Raw genomic sequence first — 20,630 nt, 5'->3', positions numbered from 1 at the left:
TACCAGGGAAGAGGGTGCAGGCAGGGTGTGTGCATGTGTGTCTGTGAGTGTGAATGTGTGCTGGAACTGAAGGAAGCGAGGAGACAGGCAGGACCCTGCCTTTGCCTTTCTCTTTCCTGTGGCTTCTGAGGTCTGGAATGCATTCTCTGAGAATGCATCAATTCTTTTCCTTTCCCTCATCCCCTCCCTGCCTCTCTCCTTTCTCTCTCCCTCTCTCTTCCCCTCCTTCCCTCCCTTCTTTCCTCTCTTCCTCCCTCCCTCTCTCTCACCTCCTTCCCTTCCCCTCCCTCCCTCCTTTCCTCTCTCTCCCTCCTTCTCACCTTCTGCCCTCCCTCCCTTCTTCCCTCCCTCCCACCTTCTCCCACTTTCTCCCCTCTTTTCTTTCTTCCCTCCCTCCTTTTCTCCCTCCCTCCCTCCCTCCTTCCCTCCCTTCTTCCCTCCCTCTCTCCTACTTTCTACCCTCCTTTCCTTCCTCCCTCCTTCCTTCCCTTCCTACATTTCTTCCTTTGCTGCTGGCAATGAAACTCAAAGCCCTGCACTTTCCATGCAAGCACGGTACCTTTGAACTCTGCCCAGGTCTCTGTAAGTCAGGGTCTCACTAAGTTGCCCATTCTGGCTTTTAGCTCACAATCCTCCTGCTTTAGCCTCTTGAGTCAAATTACAGGCCTGTATCACTGTGCCAGGCACTTTGCTGTTTGGCTTTCTTCTGAGCCTATGTTCCCTGCCCTCCTTCTGACCAGGATTAACTTTGAGAGTCTTTTTAGGCAGAATGGCATCAGAGATCCTGCAAGGAAGGTTTGACTCTGAGTCAGAGAGACAAGCAGAGGAAGCAGTGATTTTGGTTTGGATGAATGTGGGCTGGAGTGAAAGGTGGGGTAAGAGGGGCCCCTGGGTTTCTTTGTCCACTGTAGTTTGGGTAGGGACTCTGCTATGCACTATGTGTCACAGAGGTGGCTAAGGAAGAACTGTCAACCCTTGCTTTGCCTGCCCCTTCTAGTCTTAGTGGGGGACATGTATCATCTTGGTACTGGTAGCAGGAGTAGGAGTGACCCAAACATCTGGCCCTGGTTTGCCTCCCTTCTACCTCTTCAGGGAAGCCAGGCAGAATGAAGCTGGGTCGGATAAGTCCCGAGCACCTACCTGGGACAAAGATATTGTGGTTCCTGCTGGGCAATCCCAGTCTTTCCTTTTTTTCTATATCTTTTTCTTTTCATCTCTGCATACATCAAGCCTTTCTTTTGTCCCAGGTTTCCAAAAGAACGGGTACATTTTTAAGGAGCAGAGACTGTGGTCAGTGCCACACCCAGCAAGCTGCCTTTGTAGGCGGATGCAGGGTCATTGCGGGAGGGACAGTAGCTGACGCAGAGTCATTGAGGGAGGGATAGTGGCTCACAGTCAGGGCAGTTTGCTTTTGCTTTCGTCACCTGTTGTCTATGGTGGCTGCCGACTGCCATCTTGGTACACTGCCATGGGAAGTGGTCTGAAGGCTATGAAGGTCCCTTTGCCTTTTGTGGGGGGAACGGGAGAGCTGATGGCTCAGCCTGATGGCACACTGGGCTTTCTTCTCTATGTCCCCCCAGGCCGGGCCAGTCTTCACGACAAAGCATCTCTGCGGCTGGAGCAGGTACGCTCGGAGGACCAGGGCTGGTACGAATGCAAAGTCCTCATGCTGGACCAGCAGTATGACACATTCCACAACGGCAGCTGGGTCCACCTCACCATTAATGGTGCGTATATATATTTCTTGGGACTGGCCAAGGAAGATGGCCTCTGGGACCTACTCTGGAGGAAATGCCTCTACTAAGAGGAGCCTTAATAAGCCCTGACCCCTCAAGATCTTGGTTCATGTCTTCTTTACACCCCTCAGATATGTTCCTGGAATTCATGGGTCAGTAGCATGCCTGGAAGCAGCAGGTACCGTATGTGCAGGCTGCTATCAGAGTTCCTCCAGGAAGGCTTGAATCTGCTTCTGGACACCATGGGGTTTGAATCCATCAGTGTTGGTGTCATTTCTCAGCCGCGGGTGACTCTGCTAGCCCAGGGAATGCCTTTTCTCAGGTGGGGTTCCCTGAGTCTCAGCGTGGCTCTTCAGTCCTTGCTAAGTGCATTTATTTGGATACTAAGTATCAAGGGTCTATTATGTTCCTAGCCTTGCGTCAGGTGACCGGGTAAATGATGCTGAGTAAACCCAGACCCATTTCCTGCTTGAACAGGGTTTACCAGCTAATAAAATGTGAGAATCCTGGGAAGAACTGTTTTAATGCCTGTCAGTTATTTATAGCTCATGTTAAATGGATTGTGCTGTGCACAGAGGCTTTTCAAGTGCCTGACTGGGGCAAGGAGGCCTGGGTGAGCTTGCCGAGCACCGGGGTTGGTCTAGGCTGGGGTGTCCTGGGTCCACAGTGATGATGGTCTGCCAGACTGAGTGTTAAGGTCTCTATAGAGGATGAGGTTTTCATGGCAGACATGCTGAGATGTGCCATATCTGGGATAAATCTGGGATTATTGATGCTGTGGCCCTCAGAATTGATGTTCCTAAATTAGATATTTCTCTCGAGATGGTTCTGCCTTGAAGAATGGTTCTGTCTCTCCTTTCTGTGGGGTTGGGTGAGCCTCATAGTCTCCCCGGGATTGGGAACCTGTCCAGAATCTGCAGAGAACAGAGTATTTTAGTTTTTCTCTAAGAGATAAATATTTTTTTCCCAGTGTTGGAAATCAAAGCCAGGGCCTTGTGCAGGGCAGGCATGTGCTTTGCCAGAGTTATGTACTCAGCCCCAGAAGAGAGGGTTTTAACAAGAGTGTTGGCCTATAATGCAGGACATTTCAAAGTTGCTGACCCAAGGTCAGAGGCAGGGCGGTCATTAGGTGTTGTTGGTTCCTGCTGTTGAAGGCGGATGTTTAAACCTTGTGTAGATTTGCTACAGCAACAGCCAACTGTCATGGGGTCATTTGAGTCAGTTGTGGTCTGCGCAGGACACTCTCCTCTCACCAGGAACCCTAGCAGATCATAAGTCAGGAGGGAGATCTGCCGCTCAAGGCTTTCATGACCGAGCACCAAGTCAGGAGGCCCTGCATCATCTTCATCATCATTTCTTTTCTTTTTTCCTGTTCCTTTCCCTATTGCCTGAAACCACCTGGAGGTGTGGCCTAGCTCTCACATCATCCTGATTGGTAGTGTCTATTCTGGGAACCCAAGCGCCAGCTATGTAGCCAAGACTCATGTTCAGGAAGATAGAATTGTTGGGAACTTACGTTCTATTGGATAGTGTCTTCGTTTGCATGAGTTGATTACTCAGGCATTGCTAATGTCTCAGAGTGGAACAGATGTGGACCAAGACCTGCCAAAGATGCGGCTTATGTCTTGCACCCATGGCATATTAAGTCATTGGGACCAGTTAAGTCATTTCTCTCGGTTTCAATTTCCTCAGAATCTGTTTGCAGGATGTTGCAGGGTTCAGTGGACTGCTGTGTGAGATTGTGTCTTGAGCGCTAATTACCTGAGGACAGTTATGGGCAAGATAGCAGCCACATTTTACATAGTGGGGAAAGGGCAAGCAGAAAGCATGGGTGGCAGGGATAGCTGGTCCTTTAAAAGTCCTTGTGAATCTACCAAAAATTATCCATTCAAGACACATTTCCCAGTGTCTTCGCTGTGGCGGGCTCTGGGAGTCAGGCAGGGGATATGACCCAATCCTGGTGGTTAAGGCTTCCAGTCATGTCAAGAAATGATTGCCTTGTGCCTTTGGGAGCACGAAGGAGGAAGAGCCTCGCTGAGGAAACCTGGTCAGGGAGGAGCTTAGACAAGAGCAGGGAATGAGGTGGGAAGGGTCCTTTCCTATAGGATCTTTTGGGCCTTTGGGAGCCCAAAGGAGGGGAGCACCTCAGTAAGGGGGTGCAGGCAGGCTGTGGACATGCAAGTGCTGGTCAGGGCACTGAAGCAGAGCTACCATCTGCTCTGTGCTTGAGAACCGGCCATTGCATGTGGTTTGCTGTCACCCAGGAGCCGGCCGGAAAGATGCAGAAGAGAGCAGCATCCTACATGAAAGAGAGTTCCCACCCAGGCCAACATTTCCTCTCTTCCAGCATTTCTTTCTGTGTAAATATTTCCATTGTCGACAGAAAGAAGCGGGAACCAGCCTTTTGTCGTATCCCGAGCAGAATGTATAGCGTCAGGCATTTTGTGACGGGGTACCTTTGGAGACAAGAGAGGACAAGATGAAAATACGAGTTATTCCCTCATTCGCCTCCTGTGTTTTCTCTGAAGATGGTTTAGGTGAAAACAATCTCAATTATTCCTTTATCACACGTAAAATGCCTCCGAAGCCCAGGCCGCGTCTCGCATTAGGGCTGGTGTATGGCTCGAAGGAGAGGCCAGCTTATTTCCAACCTGCACTATTAATTATAGGGCACTTGCAAGAGGAATCGAGCCTGGAAATGCAGCTGGCAAGCTAACACCTAATTCAGTAAATAACTGAGAGTCAAACCATTATTTTCCCGAAAACTTAAAATTGTTCAAAGTACTTTCCTGATTAGCACCTAAATAATAAAGTAATTATGTAATTAGTAATTAATTTGTCACTTCAGGACATAATTTAATTTGTTATCTTTTCTTTTAAGCTTGACACCAGAGGTAATAGGGGCTGTGGTTGAATTAACTGAATTCTGGAGGCAGGGTGGGTGAATGCAGGCTCTAGAATGAGTGCACATTCGCAGGGCCTGAAGGCTGGAGTCCCAGAACGCCCTTGCAGGGACTTGGGAAGGTTTGTCATCATCGCTGCTGGTATCTTTCCACACATGGCTGAGCCCTGCGTTTCTTGAGGGTCTGTGTTTTATGTGATGAAATGCACTTCTTGATTCACTGTGTAGTTCCAAATGTCCTTTGTACCCACCCAGCTAGAGGTGTTGGAGATGCGAGGCCAAGGTAGCCCCGCTTGGTGTTGCTTCCAAGAGGATGTATGTGCTTGCATTTGTGCTAATGGAGTACCCCACATCCAGGAGGGAGAGGAAATTTGAATATTCAGTGGCACTAGGAAGAGGCACCCGCTCACATGAATCAACGGAATGGGGTCTGGATATAGAGGTCCAGGTCACGCGAGAGTGTCTGCAAATGGACGGTCTTGAGTTTGGAAGTTCTTGTTGCAGAGGAGACCCAGGAAGCCAGGGTTGCTAGAATCAGCAGGAGAATGTGTCCGGGAGAGGCTGCTGGTGCAGGCAGGACCCAATGCCAGCACTCTTTGACTGACTCTTGGAGCATGACTGTGTGGAGGGGGCAGGAGCCTTTCTGAAGCTCTTCCTTAGTCTGCAGTCTAAGACTCCCAGGGGTGATAATGGCGGTGGTGATGGCAGCACAATCAGAGTTTGCTGTAAGCATTTGTCCGCCTTTTACACAAGCTCTTTCATAAACCTCTTCTTTTTTATTACCTGCATCAGTTCTAGAGGGGAGAAGATTTAGAGAAAGCCCAAAGAGTCCGAGGAACCCGCCTGAGATTATAGGGCAGGCTAGTACTTGAACTTGGACCCTTGAGAGCAACCCAGGATGGCCTATCCTCGTATTGTTGGATTTGGTGCTAGTATTCAGAATAGCCATTTGAGGAGAACTTGGAACCAGTAGTTGGAGAGGTCCAAGTTGACCGGATTGTCTGTGCACGTAGCTCAGGCAAAGGATGCTGAGTTTCTTGAAAGCCGATTATCCAAACAGGATGGAGTGTTAATCATACCTTCAGTGCATGGAAGAGGATAACCTCGTGTAATCAGGGGAGAATTAAGAAAGTAGCAGCCTGTGGGAATTCACTGCTCACCTTTATCCACAGGAGCCCAGGAGGAGGAGGCAGGTGGGGGATTTTCCCTCTGTGGAATGAGGGATAAGCAAGACTGAGCATCCTTAGCCTGGGACCTGTAGTAGGCCTTGATGGGACTCAGTCAAGAAATCTCCTGCAAATGAATGGGCTTGGTGGAACTGGAATACAGGGAGTGGGAGACCCTGTGCAGCGTGCTAATCCTGAAGGGAGGTGGGAGAAGCGTCAGTCTTGTGTGTCGTGTTTCTAGCCCCGAGCACAGCGGCCTCCCGACCATACGTGTCTGTAAATACACTTATGGGCAGTAACGAAGTTCAGCCAGATGAGTGTAGAATTTGGAGGGAGCCAGACTGAGAGTAGGTCAAAGTGGACCAGATTGTCTCTGCCAGCAGCTCAGACAAAGGGTGATGAGTCTCTTAAAAGCCGATAATCCAAACAGAGTGGAGAGTTAATCATACTTTGAGAGCACGGGGGGAGGATAACCTCACATAATTTGTAGGTCCTAGCCGCCTCCCCCCTGTGATATATTACATCGGGTAGAAGTTTCTGCACTCTGTTTTTGTTCCTTTGTCCTTGCAAGACTGCAGAGTTCTGCGCAGGTGGATGGAGCCCGTCTCTCACTTTGCTGGTGTTCTTTGCAGCCCCCCCCACCTTTACAGAAACACCCCCCCAGTACATTGAGGCCAAGGAAGGTGGAAGTATTACCATGACTTGCACCGCTTTTGGGAACCCTAAGCCCATTGTCACCTGGCTCAAGGAAGGGACCCTCCTCGGTGCTAGTGGAAAGTACCAGGTGAGTGCAGCTCTCACCTGGGTACCACAACCACCCCTCCTCATCCTGTCTCCTTGCCTATCTCCCATCTAAGGCAGCTGGCCACTGGTGTACAGGCCCAGGGTGGAGGCAGGCAACCTAATGCCCTGACTTGTCTGCAAGCGTTCTGCTGCCTTTTGTAGGGAGGTGAACGGGGAGGCCCTTTTCCTCCTTTCCCCTGTCAATGAGTCCCTCAGGCCTTTTCCTACTTCTCAGAGCTCATCTTTTTGCTTTAAGAGACAAGCCTGTGAGGCCCACAGGTTGATGCTGAGTTCTGTGCCCCCAGGTGAGTGACGGCAGCCTGACAGTGACATCGGTCAGTCGGGAAGACAGAGGCGCCTATACCTGCCGAGCGTACAGCATCCAGGGTGAGGCTGTGCATACAACTCATCTGCTTGTTCAAGGTAGGGAGATTGTCTCAGGGTCTTTATCGCTGGATCTCTGTAGGAGCCTTCCAGGCCTGCTGAACTGTGAACTGTGGAGGATGTTTTCTCAGGGCCTAGCCTGCCCAAATGGGGGTGCTAGAGTTGGGTGGGTGGGATCTCTCTCACATGTATCCCTTACCCTGACTCCTGCCCTGGTGAGTGGGGAAATGGTGCTGCACGGAGACAGGGACCATGCTGAGCTGTTTCTGATTTCCTGTTGAGGGCACATTCCTGCTATGTTTTCACCTTCCTCAGATAGGAGATCCCCCCTGCCCCCCCCCCCCCCACCCCGGGTCATCTATCCATCAGAGACAGTGTCAATATGTAAAGTCAGGACAATAATCCAAGTATCTGACTTTTAAGCAACTTCAGGAACTTTGGGTAAATCTGGGTTCTGTATTCAGTTGTGAGAGGTGGCCCCTGAGCGCACTGAAAGGGACTGAGCATTCATTGCCAGGGTGGGAAAGGTGTCAGGTAGGGGTCTCTGTGTGCTAGAGTGACAATGGCAGGTAAGGGTAGTTGTGTCTAGTTGGCAGGGCAACTGTGATGGCATCCTCTCATTTGGCTTCTGAGGACAGGGCAGGACCTGAGGCAAATGGTGGGAAGTAGCCTCCCTTTTGACCCCAAGGGAGGGTCAAAGCCTAGCTCTGCTAAGGTCTGGCTTACTAGTCCCAGGGCTTGCTGGATTGTGCTTCTTTGCTCCCCAGAGTCCTCGCCTCAGTGGCCTGAACCTCCGACTGGAGAACAGTACAAGGTTCCGCTACTTTAGAGACAAGAGCGGGCCTTGTGCTTTCTGACTTGAGCTCTGTTGGGGAGAGTTGGGCAGGAAAGGTGCATGGGGGTTATAACTGGCTGGTCTGCAAACCATGGGGCCATTGCAGATGTGGTACTGAGCCTCGCAGCAGCTGGAAGCATCTCCATGCTGACTGCCTGGGCTCTGCGACCTGGACACTTCATCTCGAGCATCCCAGAGCTTCCTGGGAGGCCTGACATAGTAGCCTTCCCAATCAGGAGAGGTGATGTTTACTCCCCGTTCTCCCCAGGGCCTCCCTTCATTGTTTCCCCTCCTGAGAACATCACAGTCAACATCTCCCAGGATGCTCTGCTTACCTGCAGGGCAGAGGCGTATCCTGGCAACCTCACCTACACCTGGTACTGGCAGGATGAAAATGTCTACTTCCAGAAGTGAGTAGTACCCTGCTCCAACCCTCTTACACGGGCCCCCACAGGCCACTGCCTTGAGAGAGGGGCCCTGGCACTGCTTGGGAACCCAAAGCTCCCTTGCTGCCTCTAGGGGCGGTGAAGTGACTCACAGCTACCTTGCTTGTTCTTTTTTCTGCCAACATCGCCCTTCTTTTTGCCTGCTCCTCACTGTTTCGCAGTGACCTGAAGCTAAGGGTGCGGATCCTGATTGACGGGACGCTGATCATCTTCCGAGTGAAGCCAGAGGATGCTGGAAAGTATACCTGTGTCCCTAGCAACAGCTTGGGGCGCTCCCCTTCTGCCTCAGCATACCTGACTGTGCAGTGTGAGTAGGGGTGAGGGAGAGGGCTCTGGGCATTTTAGCACGTGCAAGTTACACTAGCGAGATTGGAAGTTGAAGACCCAGCATGTTTCTGAGGACTAGAGGAACACCCGAGGGGGGGCTAATCCTCTAGAGAAGGCCATGGCCAGTCGGGCCAATAGAATGAACTGATACTGGCAGATGTTGTCCGTGGGCTGGTCATCACTTGGTGCCAGCCAGTTCACTGATTCAAGTTTAGGTCATGTTCAAGGATAACGAAGCTTAGCTTTAACCATTTGCCGTTCAGAATGGTAGTCCTTGTGTTATTGAGTACTGGTTTATACCTGGACTGACTGGGTCTGCTTCCATACCTGGCTCCCTCCTGGCTACCCAGTCCCTCTCCTCTGGGGCCGTGAGACTCAAATTAATGAGCTGCTGTTCTGCCAGACCCATAGAGGGCTTCTGGGGAGCCCTAGATCCCACCTAGAACTAATACTTGGGCGCCTCGGGTTGCTTTCCTACCCCGTGACAAGCTGGACATTTGACAGAGTGAGATGGGAAGATGGGTAATGAAGATTAATGCCTTCCCTTTGACTCATGGATGGTCCTGTCACTCAAGCAACAAAGGCTGCAGGTTGTTGCTATAGGTGACAGACTTCCATTATTAGAATGCTGGTGTGGGAGAATTATATACACCCGAGGACATGGAGAGGCAGGGATAAACAATGTAACATGGTGATCTAAACCAACCTCTAAGCTGAGGACAACTTAGAGGAACAATTGGTGACCTTGGGAGCTCCTCCTGACGGCTGCGGAGTGCTGGCAGGGGTCTGCTGTTGAACACGCAAGGTCACAGTGGTGAAGCTCCATTGGACTTGCCGAGTCCCGCCCCACTCCTCACGGTGTGCGTTTTCTCATTCTGTGGGGTGACTTTGCGGGTGGGAGGGAGCAAAGGCCTCGATCCGCTTGTACTGCTGACACCTCCTCAGGATTTGTGCTATGCTGGGGTGCAGGTTCCAGACTGTTATGAGTTGGGAGGCCCGGGACACTGGGTGGACTCCCTAGACCTGTAGTAGGAAAAGCATGCAGTCCTTTTCCTGCATGGACCACAGGAAGGGGCCGCTTCACCTTGCAGATGTGTGTCTCCCTCTGGGCTGGGTGTAGGCAGTGCCACATGAACTAGAAGGTAGCAGTGATGCAGGAGTGAGCCAGCCAGCAGGAACCAGCTTTCAGAAGGATGCCAAACCAACCGAGATGAAGGCTCCATCTTTGGAGCTGCAGGCCACTCGTCTCTTGCTGAGGCATCTTGGTTTCCCTGGCTCTCCTCAGCACCAGCGTCCCCACCTGCTCCCACTTGTCCCTTTTTACCTCATTCCTCTCTTCAAAGAGAACCCAGGGAGTCGAGATTTATAGGTGGGTGAGACAAGGATCTTTATTTCTGCTAAAGAGCAGTGCTCAGAGTATTTCCCATTCATAAACCCTTTGAAAACCTTGGAGGAATAAAAAAAAAAAGGACTATCATACAAAAGTAGAAAGCTACATCTAAATATATAACTCGGCCTGGTATTTATGTAAGGCTCTTCTGTGAAGGGCTCAGAATGCTTAAAAGGTACCAAATGGCTCATTCGTCACAGCCTTCCTAGCTCTGGATCTTTCTCCTTTGTAGCCCTAGGGGTCCTGGGGGAATATGAGAAGATGTTACTTACCTTTCAGCACAGGGCTCCCGGGCCTCTTGCTGTCTGTCCTGGGGCCATGGTGGGTCTTACCTTTAACTGCAGAGTCAAGTGAAATACTGAGGCCAAGGGAGGCTAGGCATCCTGCAGAAGGAATACCAACCGTTCTGCTTGGGACAGCATTGCACCTAGAACTGACTTTGCTCTTTCGGTTTAGGATGTGAAGTAATTAACTGCTTACTCCTGAGAAACTTCAGGATACAAAGTAGTTGGAGAACTGCACAGTCATTGTTGGCTTGGCAGGGCTGGGCTAAAGTCTGTGGTGAGAGCCGCTTCCAAGTCCAGGCCCATTTAAAACGCACCTTCGAATGCCTCCACTCATTCCTGAGCATCCTATGGTTCTTAATAGCGTAGTAAGCGGGGCAGATGAAAGAAGTATGCAGCCTGCTCCTGTCTGCTGTGCGTGGCCCCTAGGCTGTAAGTGCTCAAGGGTGGGATTGTTGGTGGCCCTGGCTCCTAGCCCTGTGTGGAATGTTGAGAATCTGAAGTAGTAGATGCCTCGGTTCTTTTGCAAAGGAATGGGGAGCGTGCGCTGGCGCTCACCTTCGGCTCTGATGGTTCTCTCCCACACCACCCCTATCGCAGACCCAGCCCGCGTCCTCAACATGCCCCCTGTCATTTATGTGCCCGTGGGAATCCATGGCTATATCCGCTGTCCTGTGGATGCAGAGCCACCCGCGACTGTGGTGAAGTGGAATAAGGATGGCCGGCCACTGCAGGTAGAGAAGGTAGGAGGGAGATGCTTGTTGGGACTCAGGAGGAGGAGGATCCTTCTGACAATAGAGATGCTGCCTCTGGGCTCTGATCCTTTGCCAGTCCCACTCCTCCTTAAAAAAAAAAGAAAAAAAGTCTAGGCAAACAAAGAGCAACCATCTGGCAGGCGTTTGGTTGTGTTCCTTGTCCGCAGGGGACGCCAGTTTCAGCTGAGCCGCTGTTCTGACCTATACCCCTCTAGCCCAGCTCAGACTCGGCCCGGAAGCAGCTGGTATGCAGTGCCTGTGTCCTGACCATGGCCACCCCCCCCCCCCCCCCCCGCTCTCTTATCTCTGTCTGGCAGAACTTGGGGTGGACCTTGATGGACGATGGCTCTATTCGCATTGAGGAGGCCACAGAGGAGGCTCTTGGCACTTACACCTGTGTGCCTTACAACACCTTGGGGACTATGGGCCAGTCTGCCCCTGCTCGGCTTGTCCTAAAGGTGAGTCTCCCGGACGGTGCGTGGCCCCCATGGTGGGCAGTCTTCCTTCGGCCAGCCTTTCACGCGTGTGTCTCTGTGTTTCCCTCAGGACCCCCCGTATTTCACGGTGCTACCAGGCTGGGAGTACAGGCAGGAGGCCGGCCGGGAGCTGCTCATTCCCTGCGCAGCTGCAGGGGACCCCTTCCCTGTCATCACCTGGAGAAAGGTACCTGGGCCTTGAAGCTCTTGCACTGTGGGGGAGGCAGGGAAGAGCCAGTGGTAGTTCTGTTTGGAACCGTGTGGACAGGCCAGATGTTAGGAGGGGAGGCGACGTTGGAGGATAGCGGTGGGGTGTTGGCACTGGGCTCGGGGCTCGCCACACCGCCGTCATCCTCTTCGGACGACTCCTGAGTTGTGAGCACGCGTCCCTTAACCTGAATCCCTGCTCCCATCCTCTTCCCTGCTTCTTGTTTGGCTAAGGTAGGGAAGCCCAGCAGAAGCAAGCACAACGCCCTGCCCAGCGGGAGTCTCCAGTTCCGTGCCCTGAGTAAGGAGGACCACGGGGAGTGGGAATGTGTGGCCACCAATGTGGTCACAAGCATCACTGCCAGCACCCACCTCACTGTCATCGGTACGTGGTCGAGTAGGCCATCTGGGGTGACTGTTATCACTCTGCAGGCATCTTTCCTATGTACAACCCGAAACCCTTGACCGCAGGGGACTCTGGCAGGCAGGGTCAGGATCCATGCTTGTCCTGTCTTGGGGAGGGGAGGGGAGGTATGTGAGAACTGGAACAGAAAGAGTGAGAATCAGATATGGCACCTTGGCCAGACACGGGGCTGCCTGGAGGGAGGACTGGGGTCCACAGCCTGGGGCAGGAGGAATGACTGCGTTCCTTGTTCTGATTGCTCAGGACGTGCCAGCCTGAGTGTAGCCTGTGCCCTTGGGACTTGACAGTCACGGTAGCACCCACAGCCAATACAGTTTTTCCTGTCAGTTTAGACTATGAAGGAAGTGGTCTGCATCTTGCTATTCATAACCTGGCTCGGAGTCACATCCTTCATACCCAGCAGGTGTGGCCTTGTACCTGGACCACTGCTGACTTCTGTGTGCAGTGTGGCTGTCTTTTGTAGCTAGAGATTAAGGGGATGTGATTTTTTGGGTTTTCCCAGGATGTCAAGGGATTGATTTTTTTTTGTTTTTTGTTTTTTGTTTTTTTTTGTTTTTTTTTTTTTTTTAGCTCACAAAATGCATGGGAATTTGGTCAGGATGAGGAGGGTTCTGTTTTCCCCTCTGGCCCGTGTTCCTGCTGGTGATGCTAAGCCTATGTAGTGGATGGGCTTTTCTCTCTGACCCCAGCAGGACCAGGGTGGGCCTGGGATCCTGCTTTCGCTGCAGGCACTTCTTATGATGCATCTTGGTACCATGGAGCTCCCACCAGAAGATGATGGGGACGAGCAGATAGGTTCGGCGGCTTCTTTTGGTCTGAGCTGTCTTCCTTGGTCTCCAGGCACCAGTCCCCACGCCCCAGGCAGTGTCCGTGTCCAGGTCTCCATGACAACTGCCAATGTGTCCTGGGAGCCAGGCTATGATGGAGGCTACGAGCAGACATTCTCAGTTTGGTACGGACCTCTGTGAGTCAGCCCCGCATGCTTTGCTCTCTGCTTCTCTTTCCCTTGCCCCATGTAGGGCACCCAGCCTGCCCCATCCCATCCCATCCCACCCTGGGGCTGGTGGTGGGCCCAAGGAGGCTAGGACCTGCACTTGTCAGCTCTGCAGATGGCCAGGCAGTGATGGAGTTCTTAAGGATGCTAGGGATGTCTATAAAGGGACTCAGTGAATCCTTATAGTACCGCCCTGGAGGTCAGAATGCTGGTTTGGGCTTAAATCATCCGCCCTCCCCCTATGCCCTCTCTGTGGCCCCTCATTTACTATCTTAAGGATGCTAGGGATGTGTATAAGGGACTCAGTGAGTCCTTATGGTACCACCCTGGAGGTTAGAATGCTGGTTTGGGCTTAAATCACCCTCCTGTGCCTTCTCAGTACCCCCTCATTTACTGTCTTACCCCAGTCTTTCTCCAGGTTCCTAGTCTTGACGGTGTTGTAAATGGCATGTGAGGTTTAGGGTCTAGTTTTTGTTGTTCCTTGCCCAGAGGTTCCAGGTATCAGGAGAACATATGCTCTCATCCCTGTCTTTGCCTCTCCTGTTTGTTTTTTCTCTCTAGGATTTTGTGCATGTCATTTTCATGTCTGTTATTAAGTGACTTAAGATCCTTGCCCAAACCTTGGGGTAGCTAGATCTCACAAATGCACCGACCAGAATGAGGACCCAAGGCCTGGGATACTATGAAGAGAAGCCGAGCACGGCACTTCCTTCTTTCCCACATCTCCGGGCCTTCTCATTCCTAGCATTCCTGTCTTGAGCTGGGAACCACAGCTTCACAGACAACATTCTCCAGTGGGGAAGACAAACCTTTTACTTCCCTCTCCTTCAGCCTGGTTCAGTCTGAATCTGGGGAGGAGGAACAAGCAGATGTAGACCTCAGAGAGAGCCTTCCGCAGCCTGAGGTTGAGGGCGGCCTTCCATCTCCCCAGCAGTTCTCAGACTGTATGCATATACAGAGTTTCCAGATCCCTGTGGATGAACTGTGCCTGCATTGGAGTTGGGGAAGGGTGGCATCTGGTGTAGCAGATTTGAGTGCAGATATGGGCTCCTTTTGTGGCCTATGGCACTGCTCTGAGTGAGGACGCTGCTCCTCTGCAGCACTTTTATCACATTCTGTTCCCTTGCTTTGGCAGGGAAGAGCAGTTGCCAGGGTAGAGGAGATTCCCCCCTTCATTTTGACAGATCATTGTACTATTATAGTCATTTGGTGCCTGCTGGTTTTTTTTTTTCTTTTTCTTCCCATACGTGTTTTGCCTCTGCTCACATTATTGGGCATTCCTGATAGCAGTAGTGAGTCTTCAAACCTAGGGAGGAACCTGTGGGTATCAGTGTGTTCTAGCTCAGAGCTGCATGGAGCAGGCCAGACAGGCCAGTTATCCTGGACAATGTCTCCTCCCTGTGGTGTCTTCTGGAACTGCATCTGCAGCAGGTGGTTTCCTTACCTGTTGGGAGTTGAGGAGGCGGGCTTTGGGGTGGAAAACCTCACCCCTAGTTTCTTTACTCTCTGTCACTTTCCCCTTGACTGTGATTTCTGTCCTCCAAGGTCAAAGTCTCAGGAATCCTGGGCCTGCCACGAACCACGAAGCAAAGCCTGTTTTTTTTTCCCCCCACGCCTTAGCTATCCTCAGATGACCCAAGTTGGACTGGGTCTAGCAGAGCATCCTGGATGACTTTGGACCCCACTTTTGTCTCTCCCTGTAGGATAGACAGTCAAGGGTGTCTAGGTTCCTTTTCTAGTCATGCCATTGTCCAGCTGCTCCTTCTCAATCCAGTGTCCCTATTCTATCAAGCAGAACCCATATATAAAGTGGTACTGAGAGTGGAATTCTCTCATAGCGCAATTGGTAACTTGATCAGTGTCCTCAGCACGATTTACCCTCGAGGACCCCCTTTCCAAGGGGAGGTACCACAGTGGGGTGTACCCAGGTGCCATGAAAGTTGGCATAGCCAGAGCTGGGCAGGTAACCCCATCTTGGCTATCCTTCTTCCTGCCCTTGGACCTAGGAATGCTTGTATTTTCACTGCCTTTTCCTTGGGGATCTTGCGTGCATGCTGTTCTCTCCAGTGTGACCCACCCCACCCCTTCTCCCCCATCTCTTCTCTCTCTCTTTTGGTCAGGATGAAGCGGGCTCAGTTTGGGCCCCACGACTGGCTGTCCTTGTCAGTGCCACCGGGCCCCAGCTGGTTGCTGGTAGACAGCTTGGAGCCTGAGACCGCATACCAGTTCAGTGTCCTGGCCCAGAACAGGCTGGGAACCAGCGCCTTCAGTGAGGTGGTCACTGTGAACACTTTAGGTGAGGTCCTGGGCTGGTGTGTATCGGGGTTATTTCTTAGCAGATCTGGGCTAGACAAAGGTGATGCTACTGATAGTCTTAGAACTAACATTAGGGCTCAGTGTGTGCCAATACCTTACCAAGGGTTCTCTGTAATGGGCTCTTTTGATGTTCCAGTAAGGATTCACCATTTTCCTCTGTAGGGTTTCTGGTCCCATTTCATGGGAGCCCTCAGATGGAATGGTGAGGTTCAATGCCATGTAGGAATGTTTGGCAGTTCTACAAGGGGACAGGGAGTCCTTCTGCATTGTCTGATTGCAGTTGTATTTCTTCTGGGGGCCTTGAAGAACAAGCCTTGGCAAGAGACACTTCTCAGGTGGATGGAGGTCGTGTCCCCAGCCCCCTTTCTGCCCCGTGGATGGCAGGTGTAAAATGCTCACCCCAGACTCTGAAGTTCCTCTGCTGGGCGTCATTTATTGTTTGTTTTGGAATAGGGTCTCACTGTGTAGCCCTACCTAACCTGGAACTCACTTTGTACCTAGCTGGCCTTGAACTCATAGAAATCTGCCTGTCTCTGCCTCCCAAATGTTGGGATTAAAGGTTTATACCACCAAGCCTGGCCTGGGCCTCATTTTGAGCTCAAGGGCCCCAAAATGGAATCAAAAGTATGACTCGTGTGTCATGAGAAGAGCTTATTAGTTCTTGGGATGAGAACAGAAGATAAACCATGTGCCTCTTAATAGTAGGGAAAGTATCAGAGGAATCCACATCTGAGAAACGTGCCATTAAGCAATGAGGTCATCGTGGAGATGACATGGTACATGAGACTAAATGAAATCCAGTGAACTGTAGACCCACAGAGCTGATGTTGGTAGAGCAGGGTGGGCTGTTTTCACCAGAAACCCTTTCCGTTGTTGGAGTACACCCTAGCCATAGAAATAAAGCATCGGGCCTGGAGAGATGACTCAGAGGTTAAGAGCACTGGCTGCTCTTTCAGAGGTCCTGAGTTCAATTCCCAGCAACCGCATGGTGGCTAACTGTAAAGAGATCTGGTGCCCTCTTCTGGCCTGTGGGGAGAGATGCAGGCAGAACACTGTATACATAGTAAATACATAAGTCTTAGAAAGACATATATGGCATAATAAATGCATATACATAATAAACACTCATGGTTGGGTGGGTGTTGCTGTTGCCACATATTCTGCACATGGTACGTGACCCACAGTGCCACAGATTTGTTCATACTGATGTACCGCTCATGTGGGAGGTGGGAGGCACTGCCCCTGTGGGAGGCACTGCCCCTGTGGGAGGCACCCGTTTTTTCTCTCTTACAGTGTTTACTCTCTTGCCAGATGATAGGAATGTTTAGCTCCATAATTTCATGGGGCCACCCTCAGAGATGTCATATGGCACATGACTGTATTCTGCACTAGATTCTTCTCTCTTCTCCATGGTGCCTGCTGCTTCTTCCCTTCTGAGGAGGTTTTCGGTCATCTTGCCAGTTGTCTTAGTCTGAAAAGAGTCACAGCTCTGGGTCACCAGCCCTGACTTACCTTTCCTGGCATCAGGAGGGCTACTGTAGGGGACACCCTCTCCTCTCTGAACCAAATTCGTCTTTTGCTAGGCTCTGCTCCCCACGCTGGGTTGGGGATCTGTGGCCATCATCTTTCTTCTTCCTCTTCCTTCTATAGCATTCCCCGTTACAACTCCAGAACCCCTGGTGCTGGTGACCCCACCAAGGTGCCTCACAGCCAACCGGACCCAGCAGGGTGTGCTCCTGTCCTGGCTCCCACCTGCCAACCACAGCTTCCCCATTGACCGCTATATCATGGAGTTCCGAGTTGGGGAGCGCTGGGAGATGCTGGATGATGCCATCCCAGGCACTGATGGAGACTTTTTTGCCAAGGATCTGTCACAGGTGGGGACTTGAACTTTCTTGTCTCTTTCTTCTTCCCAGTTTCTGGAGTTGTTACGACTGTTTGTAAAGCCACTGAGTATTGAGTGACGCACCTCAGGAACATAAGGTCAAGCCCTGCACTGACCCTCTTTATCTGTGGTCTTAGACTCTCCCTAGTCTAAGGGTTGGATTAGGTCCCCAGACCAGAGCTAGTTAGCTTGGCATTGGGGACCAGCGCTACACAGATGGTTTGACTCGGCTATAGACTCTAACTAGGATAAGGCAGGCTGAGGCCAGTAGGGATCACCAGACCTCAGAACTCAGTTTCCTGGGTTCCAGCTAGGGTGGGCTAAGGAATCCCTAGAAAATTTGTCTCCTAGGCTGGTCAAGAGAAGGGGTCTTCTTTTAATAATTCAGAGTCCTGGGAGAAAACACATTCCCTCCCCCCCCTTTTTTTTTGTTTTTTTGGTGGACATCTTTTAAGCAGGCGCATCTTTTTCTTGAGAGAGAAAGAAGCTTGTTTCGTAGATAGAAGAGATCTCATCCATGTATCCTTCAATTTCCCCTTTCCTGCATGTTCTGAGTGGCCACTGGAATTGATTCATGAAGCCATTTGAGAGCTCATTGTGTATCTATCTCTGCAGTCTTCAGTGGTCTTGTGTGCATGGCTCAAAGTCCATAGCTCGAGTGGTGGGAACATGCACACCATAACATTGACTGATACAAGCAGTCATCATTAAACACTTCCTGGGACAAGGGTACCCTGTTCCTTGGAAGTCATGCACAGGGTCAGTGGCTGTGGTCCGAAGCCCCGCAGCTGACTAGGTATTGTCCCTGGATTGCAGGATACGTGGTATGAGTTCCGGGTTTTGGCTGTCATGCAGGATCTCATCAGCGAGCCCAGCAACATCGCCGGCGTCTCCAGCACAGGTACTTTGGGTTCCCGAATGGTCTAACAACAATCAGGACATAAGCCTTAGGGACACATGAGAATCCTCTGTGGAACAGCTAATCTGGGAGGATGGACTGGGTTGGAGACGTAAGCTTGGGAGTCCTAGCATTTCCTAAGTCCATCAGATCTGTGATTCCGTGACACGTGATGGTTTGTCCCACCATGGAGCTGGGCCGCTGCTACACTGTAAGCCAGCCGAGGAAGGAAATCCATTCCATCCTGTCAGTGTGCGCTGCTTGCTATACACTTTCTGTTTGCTCTTGAGCTTTGGTGTGTGATGGGGCGGGCACTGTGAATTAGAGGGAAGACGTAGCAGGTCAACAAGTGTTTGTTGGATGCCTATTATAGGCTTCCTTATAATTATGTGGGTTTTATTTGGAAAATTGTTGTTTGGTGTTGTTTTCCTTCCTTTCTTCCTCTCCCTAGAGTTTTTTTTTTTTGCTTTTTCTTTTTTTCTTCAGGCTAAATAAAGCCAACTCCCTAGCATTTTCTCCATTATCTTTTTTCTTCTTGGCGCTGGTCCCATTTCTACATGTCTTCTGTCCTTTCCAGAGTTCCTGAAACATAGCAGAGACCCTCGCCAGGGAACTGGTGTCCTTGGTTTGGGAGAGGCTCTTGCTTAGTAAGCCAGCCAAGGCACATTTGCTTGGGTGTAGAGTGTGCTGAGATCCCTAGGACCAGGCTGCAAGGGTCTTGGCCAGAAGGCTCTTGTAGGAAGCCTCTTGGAGTTACCAAAGTACTGGTGTGGACAGATGGGAAGAGAGGAGTGAAGCTGAGGGCATACGGGGAAGGGGAGAGTGTGATTTTTTTTTGTCTTCTATATTAGGCACCCTGGGGTGTTTGTGTAAACTCAAGTTATCTCCCATAGGCAGCAAAACGGAGCTGCTTCTGTTTTGGCTTCCCTCCAGGGAAGAGATGCAGAGAGAGAGAGAGAAGAACCTAGAAAAATAGCTTCCAGCCAGAGCCAAAGTAGAGGACTTGAGTGTTTTGCGCGCTTGGTTCTGTGAACTGTTCTGACTCAGTAGCCTTGTGCCCAGGCCCCCCAAAGTAAGGAAGCCACATGGGGGAACGAGGCTGCAGCAACAGCGGCATCCCCTGTAGTTAGCTCGCCTATTTTCCAATGGTCCATCAGTGCGACGTGGTTTCTTTTTATCCATTATCATTATTGACACGGAAGCGAACTCTGGGCAGCCCTATCACAATGTTTGAAATTTCCCTTTGGTATCCTGTAAGACTGGCACTTACTGACCCCATGACCCATGTGTGCAGTACAGTGGGCTGAGGTCTGGACCAGCTCTGTCACTAACTGGCCTGTGAATCCTGCATAAAGCTTGTTCTTTAACTGTGGGAGCGAGAAGGAGCCCATCCTGTCTACAGCTTCTGGAGTCTGAATGACCAAGATAGAGCAGTCCTTGCTGTAGGCAGCTTCCAGCCTGTCCTATAAGGAGTTAGAAGATGGATGGGTCCATATCCTAACCTATCAGTCCCTCGCTCTGGTTTAGAATTGTGTCCCCAAGGTGTCTTCATTCTATAGATGGCACGGGAGAAGGCTGGAAATTGGAATAACTGTGCTCCTGCTAGGGTACGCCAATAGCAGAGTGAGTCAGTTCCTCAGGCTTCGCCAGTCAGTGTCTTCATTTGGAGAAGGAGAGTCTGTGTGTAGTTTGCAGGGTTACTATGGGAGGTCTGAGAGCATGTGTGGAAGCGCTTTGCCGCACTCACAGCAACAGACAGCCATAGAGGATGACTGGGATTATCCTCAGGAGGGGAGATGTGGGTATCATTGCTTCTTTGTAAGCTACAGGGAAGTTACATGACTGTCACAGACTGCCCCTTCCTTACCTCTCCCCACACTGCTGCGCCGACCCCATTACTCCTCTTTAAAGGCTCATGTGAGAACCGGGTGTGGAAGCCAGGCCTCAGCCTCATCTGCCACGGACAGGGAAAGGTCTCTGGAGATCAAATCTCGGAGCAGGTGGGGAAAACTTTGTAAGCATGAGACCCACGAGTGCTTCTGGCCTTCCTTGCAGACATCTTCCCACAGCCGGACCTGACCGATGATGGGCTGGCCCGGCCAGTGTTGGCTGGGATAGTGGCCACCATTTGCTTCCTGGCGGCCGCCATCCTCTTCAGCACTCTGGCTGCCTGCTTTGTCAACAAGCAGCGGAAGCGGAAGCTCAAGCGGAAGAAAGGTAGGCGCTTGTCCCCTCTCGGTGCCTGACTGGGGTCAGGTGTTCTCTAGAAGGCAGGCAAACCGCTTGGAGAGCTTCTTTCTCCTCTGGAAAGAGGGATACAGGGATCTTGCAGGCAGAGCTGCCAGTGGGATTGGATTTGATTTTTAAAATATTTTTGCTCATTTCTGGAAAATTCCACATGCCTATTATCTTCCCCTACTAC

General features: G+C 51.2%; 1 protein-coding gene across 6 annotated transcripts in view; it reads left to right on the top strand.

Annotated features, from left to right (window-relative positions):
• Igsf9b (immunoglobulin superfamily member 9B) overlaps positions 1-20,630 on the top strand; it is a 57,201-nt gene that overhangs the window by 11,065 nt on the left and 25,506 nt on the right. For 4 of the 6 annotated variants that reach the window (XM_087905745.1, XM_087905742.1, XM_087905747.1 and 1 more), the window contains exons 3-16: positions 1,581-1,727; positions 6,437-6,588; positions 6,893-7,010; positions 8,075-8,216; positions 8,414-8,559; positions 10,854-10,996; positions 11,326-11,466; positions 11,555-11,671; positions 11,926-12,076; positions 12,956-13,079; positions 15,230-15,405; positions 17,076-17,302; positions 18,127-18,211; positions 20,264-20,425. In XM_087905745.1, the coding sequence (XP_087761871.1) occupies positions 1,581-1,727; positions 6,437-6,588; positions 6,893-7,010; positions 8,075-8,216; positions 8,414-8,559; positions 10,854-10,996; positions 11,326-11,466; positions 11,555-11,671; positions 11,926-12,076; positions 12,956-13,079; positions 15,230-15,405; positions 17,076-17,302; positions 18,127-18,211; positions 20,264-20,425 (2,031 nt within the window). The remainder of the gene's footprint in view (positions 1-1,580; positions 1,728-6,436; positions 6,589-6,892; positions 7,011-8,074; positions 8,217-8,413; positions 8,560-10,853; positions 10,997-11,325; positions 11,467-11,554; positions 11,672-11,925; positions 12,077-12,955; positions 13,080-15,229; positions 15,406-17,075; positions 17,303-18,126; positions 18,212-20,263; positions 20,426-20,630) is intronic. The other 2 variants (XM_087905743.1, XM_087905744.1) reach the window with 2 other exon arrangements.

This window comes from Myodes glareolus, chromosome 4 (genome assembly GCF_982192425.1).
Source record: "Myodes glareolus chromosome 4, mMyoGla1.1, whole genome shotgun sequence".
Classification (NCBI taxonomy): domain Eukaryota; kingdom Metazoa; phylum Chordata; class Mammalia; order Rodentia; family Cricetidae; genus Myodes; species Myodes glareolus.
Note: the sequence above shows the minus strand (reverse complement) of the source record. Positions and strands in the feature narration are given on the sequence as shown.